The sequence below is a fragment of the Talpa occidentalis genome, unplaced genomic scaffold, assembly GCF_014898055.3.
Source record: "Talpa occidentalis isolate TD23 unplaced genomic scaffold, MPIMG_talOcc4v2.1 talOcc4.14, whole genome shotgun sequence".
Lineage (NCBI taxonomy): Eukaryota > Metazoa > Chordata > Mammalia > Eulipotyphla > Talpidae > Talpa > Talpa occidentalis.
In genome coordinates this window covers 63,444,004-63,450,003 of record NW_023601433.1, presented here as the reverse complement: position 1 = coordinate 63,450,003, position 6,000 = coordinate 63,444,004, and the positions used below count along the sequence as shown (strand labels likewise).

At 44.1% G+C, this 6,000-nt stretch overlaps 1 protein-coding gene across 1 annotated transcript in view; it reads left to right on the top strand.

Annotated features, from left to right (window-relative positions):
- Positions 1-1,371: 1,371 nt before the first annotated feature.
- Positions 1,372-6,000, top strand: part of ITGA8 (integrin subunit alpha 8) — a 140,544-nt gene continuing 135,915 nt past the window's right edge. Inside the window, exons 1-2 of the mRNA XM_037510662.2 lie at positions 1,372-1,719; positions 2,402-2,535. Of these exons, the coding sequence (XP_037366559.1) occupies positions 1,514-1,719; positions 2,402-2,535 (340 nt within the window). The 5' untranslated portion in view covers positions 1,372-1,513. The remainder of the gene's footprint in view (positions 1,720-2,401; positions 2,536-6,000) is intronic.

The window sequence follows — 6,000 nt, the reverse complement described above, 5'->3', positions numbered from 1 at the left end:
TTTCTGCCATCAATCCACTGACGTGTTTCCTTGTCATTAGCATTTGCTGTGCCTTCCATTCGCTTCCTTTCTGTTCATCAGCCCAGGTCCCCACATCCAATACATTCGGACAATAGTTGCTTTGCACTTTTCTCCAACAAGAGCCCCCCTCTCCCTCCCAAACATCCTTGCCACTAAACTTTTTGACTCCCTGAGGGCATGGGATGCCTTTCTTCTCCAGAACTGGCTCTTTTAATCTTAAAAAATGTTCTCATTAAGATCCCCTGTCTCGGAAGATCCATCAAGCCCCATTTTCCACCCTTCCCAAGCCCACTCTTTCATTCAAGTCTCTTGAGAAACCATTTTATCTCAGCCTTTGTGTCTTCAATAATTTCCCTCAACTTCCCGGTCTCAAATGCCCAGATCTAAGCCTCTTACTCAAATTCCTGCCGATCTCATTAAGATATTTTGGAAACGACTTACCTCTTCTGTCTCTACCATTCATTTCTACTTAACCCCAGCGCCACCCAGTTTAATGCTTAATTTCTCTGCTTCAGTCAGTCACCCGTTTCCCTGATCCACCGAGTATTATGAAAGGGCATTTGGTTCTCTGCGGCTCCCTTTTCTACGCATTCTCTCCTCCCTCCTACGAACAGAGGACATAGAAAAGATAATACCCATGAATTGGAACTGAAATTTGAATTCCTGCAGATTTCAATCTTCACCATCTACTGCTGCTGAAAGCAAACGATAAATGCCAACATTCCTAATTTTGCCAGTCTTCATCACAATTACACAAGCTCACGATGATTTAGTACCAGGTCATTTATCGTGCCCAAAGTCCCTTTGAGAAAGACTTAAATAAAATTTCGAGTTGCTCTTTGCAGGTGGGTTGGAGTTGGGAGAGGGGAGGATTTTTGGATTTGAACTTTAACTCTCCATCACTTAAAAATGCATAGACCCTGGGGGGTTTTCGGGGTGCAGAGGTGATGCTCAATGACTTTATCTCGCCAGGTGGTGGGGTACTCTTTCACATTCTTGCCTTTGGGAGAAACTGGAGCAAACTGGTCGACCCCTGCGCGGGCGGGGGTAGGGTTGGGCATGGCTTCTGAAAGCCCTGGCTTGAATTGGCATGGCGAAACCCAGATCGTCCTTGAGATTCGACTGCAACTGCAAGCCCTGGAGTTCCTTAGGCGCCTGGCGCCGACGGCCTGCGGGGGCGCGGACGCGAGAGGGGTGCAGCCTCCCGCTCGCAGCCCGCGGTCCCGCCGCTAGGAGGCATCGCGAGCGCGCCAGGTCCCCGCCCGCTGCCAGAAGAGGATCCCCTCGGCCAGCCCCCGAGCTGGCCGGGGGTGCAAGCCGGGAGAAGACCGCAGGAGACGCGCGGCGGAGCGCCCAGGGCTGTCACCGCGCGCTCGCCGAGCGCACCGACCCGGGACGCGGCATCTGGGGACCGCCAGCGCTCACCCGCAATTTCCCCTGTCGGGGTCCTCAGCTCGCGCTGCCCATTGAGCACCCGCCGGGGAGGTAGGCGATGTCCGCCGCGGTCCGTCGCGGTCCTCCGAGCGGCCGGGCTCAGCGGCTCGCGGGGCCCCTCTGGTGCTTGGCGGCGCTGGGGATGCTGTGGTCCCCCGCTTCTCGGGCTTTCAACTTGGACGTGGACAAGCTCACGGTGTACAGCGGCCCGGAGGGCAGCTACTTCGGCTACGCAGTGGACTTCCACATACCTGCAGCTCGCACGTAAGTCGCCCAAATCGCGTGCGCGGGCGAACCCCGCCGCAAGTGGGGTCCCTGCCTCTCTGCAGGGAGACCCACGCCTGTCCAGGCAGCCTGAGGAAGGCGATTCCTGAGAATCCGGCCCGCCTTCCACTTGGGGTTCCATCTCGCCCCAGCTCCCCGCCAGCAACCTCTTCTCTCCCTTTCCATGGTAGATGTGGATGTGCCTTATGAACTATGAGCTGGAGAACTTGCGCAGAACTCAACAAGTCCTGGGGAGAGCCCAGCACGAAGACTCCAGCATCATACAAAAGGGGGGCACGGGACCCGGACAGACCCACACCAGTTCAAGCAACGGGCACAACACTGTCTGTTTAGACATAGCCTGTAACAATTAAGTGTCTGGCGCAAGGTCTGGCTGCTACAAGCAGCTGGGCTCTGTCCTTTACCATTTCACCCCCCTCTCTGCCCATGTCACACTGTCTACATAGCTCCACCTAGAGAAAACTCAGGAGTATTTGCTTCCAGGTTTCAGACACCCGTAGGTCTCCAAGAGGAAATCAAGTATGACAGTCGGTCTCCATCATAAAGACGTTTCTGCAGGGATCCCCACTCTGTAGTCTCAGTTGGGTACACTGCAGAGGCTGCATCGCGTGCGCACACTTTTAGAATTTCCAGGGAGTGATTTTGTCCAAACCTTTTGCAGAGCGAGTGTCTTGGTGGGGGCGCCCAAAGCCAATACCAGCCAGCCAGACATCGTGGAAGGGGGAGCCGTGTATTACTGTCCTTGGCCCGCCGAGGGGTCTGCGCAGTGCAAGCAGATACCGTTTGACACCACCAGTAAGTGATATTTGTCATTGTGAACTGTGGGCCCTGGTTTTCAAAGAGCCACAGCCATCCCGGAGTCAACATCACATTCTTTGTAGTCAGTTGGCCTGTCTGATGGGTCTGTGTTGTGGGCTGTGTAGCTCCTTAGAGAAATCAGTCTGTTTTAAGCCTGAGTGAAGGCGAGGGAAATGCTGCGTAAATCCCAGAGAGGGAATATTTGACCTTGAATATTTGGATGCATCCTGGTAACTTCTGTTTCCTTACTGTTCCAAGATGAGCATTTTCAGGGTGAAAGGATGTTTTGGAGAGATACAAATGTTCTGCCCTAACCTTGATTCTGGAGAGAAGTTGGTGGCTTCCCAAGGCCAGATCTGGGGAAAGACAAATCCTTAGCTTTTCCAGTGCCCAGACTCAGGAGGCAAGACTGAGCTGCCAGAGACCCCGAAATGGCTCCATGTTGCTCTTTAATTCCTTACAGAAAGAAAGAATTTTCTTTCAAAATATTGGACATTGGATGCAAACTAGTGCAGGCAGAGTGTGGATGGATTACATTCATTTCCAAAATCCCTAGACAGATGTTTCTTATTTAATTAAAGGGAAAATACATTTTAAACAATTCAGGCTGGTTATGTTTCCTCTGGTGTTTTCTCTTTGGGCCTCAGAAAATAATTTAAACGTAATGCTTTTGAAAACATTAACACTGGAAGTTTTAATTTGTACCGCCAAAATTTTATGGATTCAAAAGGTATATAATATCAGAAAGCAACTATCTCTTTTAAGAAATTGTGAACATGTCTACTCAGATGATGTTCTTTGATGTCATTCAAAACACCTTTTGCACTATGCAACTATTTTATGACATTCTCCATTATGTTACAATAGTATGCATTCAGAATTTATATAGAAAATCCATTTTCACAGAAATTTGATGAAATTGAATGGGTGATATTTCCTGTTATTTGTACTGAATTGTATTTTTTTTTTTAATTTTAAAGGAGAGAAAAAAAGAACATTATGGGTATGGAAATCATTTCAAAGAAAAAAAAATCCCATGCAAGCATTACCTTGAATTATGATCAAATTAGGAAGCATTTTATAAAAACATTTTAAAATTATGTTTTTCACATTTTAAAATTATGTTTATCATACAGTCACAATAACTTACCAATATATTAAATAAATCAATTATTTCATGCAAATTTTATCAGCTTTTACTTTTAACAACTAGAAACTGGAAAAAATATACCTCTTAATGTTAAGTTGTAAAATAAACCTCTCAATTAGTTGTTTAATCAGAACCTTTTAAAATCAATTTTATTGATTTGCCATTTGTTTGCATAACCATATAATTTGAGGAGTCCAACTTCACACCTCAAAATGGGCACATGCTTCCCTCCCCCTCCCCCAAAACCCCAGTGCCAGTACACACCACGTGACCCCCCGACTCCCGCCTTCCCTTGGTAACCACTCTATCTTTCATAGACTCTCAGTTAGTTTTAAGTGTTGCCAATTTGTTTTCTCTGGTTATTAATATTCCACAAATAAGTGAAAGTAGCCTGTGATTGTCTTTAACTTTCTGACTTACTTAGCATAACCATCTAAAGAGCCATCCATTTTGTCCCAAAAGGCACTTGTAATCTTTCTTGATAGCTCAATAGTCATTCCATTGAGTATATTTCTATAATTCTTTATTGAGTCATCTGTCAGTGGGCATTTAGGTTGATTCCCTGTTTTGGCTATTGAGAATAGTGCTGCTATGAACACAGGGGTACATAAATCTTTCTGTGTTAGTGTTTTCATATTCTTTGGGTAAATACCTAATGGTATTGCTGGTTACTTTTTCCCATTTTTAGTTTCTTAAGGAATCTCTAAATCCTTTTCACCAATTTACATTCCCATCAACAGTGAATGAGTGTTCCCTCTCTCTACATCCTTACCAGCCAACATTTGTTGTTTTCATTTTTTGATATGGGCCATTCTCACAGGGGTGAGTTAGTATCTCATTGTGATTTCTATTTGCATTTCACTTTTTTAAAGAATTATTTATTTATACATACAGGAACTGGGGTACAGGTCAGAGACTTGGTGGGGGGGGTGAGAGGATCCACCAGAGAGATTTGGGAGCACAACAGGCAGACCTACTGAAATACACTGCCAAGGGGAGCAGCAGGCAAGACAGGAAAGATCTTACTGTGCTATGTGGGCTGCTCCCTGGCCAGTGGCTGGCAGCAGCCCAAAATCACTGTCTTTAACCCCTGTGCCACCAGGGAGGTCCTATTTGCATTTCTTTTACAATAAGTTAATCAAGATTTTAGATGCCTTCTTATTACTGACCTTTACTAGAGAATAAACTTCCTAAATTGGAATAATTATGAATTCAAGCATAAAGTTAATGACATTTTAGCAAATGTATTTTTAAAAGCATGTTAAACTTAAATATTAATACATATAGACATAGATCACTGGTATTTGAATTTAAGATAAGGGAATAAGCATTCATATGTTGAGGCATATTTGATGTATTTTTACCAAGGAGCAATCCATAGTCATGAAAATGAATTTAATAACTGTCTAGAACATTCTTATAGCCTATCAAAGCAGGGTCTAGTTAGTGTGCTTTTCCTTGATGAAGAAAGCATCAAAGTCTGTCCAGATAAATCTGAATACTCTTCTGAGGACTAATCCCAGTAGTAATTGTGATTCAGGAGAACCAGAAAATCCAGACATCAATATGAATTTTTAAAAACTGACCACCCTTCCACCAAAAATTCCCAACATTTAATTATAATAGGTAATATTTTCCAATAGCTCATTTAGAGCAACTGTTTGGATTCACTTTCCCATGGAGGACTAATGCTTTAGCTTCTAGAATAGCCCACAGGAATGCATTTAACCCTTACTGTAGCTATATTATATTGCAATGAAACAGTAGGGGACAAACTAGTTCAATTTGGGTAATTAAATAAAAATTAAGCAAATAAGAAAATAAGACTGTTGACAAAAGATCAATATTACCAGGAAAAGGGGGGGCAGGAGGGAGATGGCATCTTCTGTGTAGGTTCTAAGGACAGCAGCCGGCTATCTCAAAAGTATTAGATTAATACTACTGGTTTTACACTCTTTCTTATTTACCTCTAAATGAATGGGACTTTTTCTTGATAGACAGAGGTACTCATCCTGCTATTCTACTTAGCAGCCATAATCACAGTAATTTGAAGATTCATAAATAGAAAAACTGAGGGAAGGGAGCACAGAGGGAGGTACATAATCCTAAAACAATTGAACAAAAAATGAAAAAAAAAAAAAAAAAAAAAAAAAAAGCAAGCAAGGTAGAGGGCCACACAAAGCTTGTTCGGAATGATCAGAAATGGGATGAACAAAGAAAGCAGTGACCTGGGAACGCCCTGGAGAGTTTCAGAGACAGAAGAATGGTTGAAAAAAAGTAAGTTCCCATGTTTGCCATCAGGGGGTACTGTG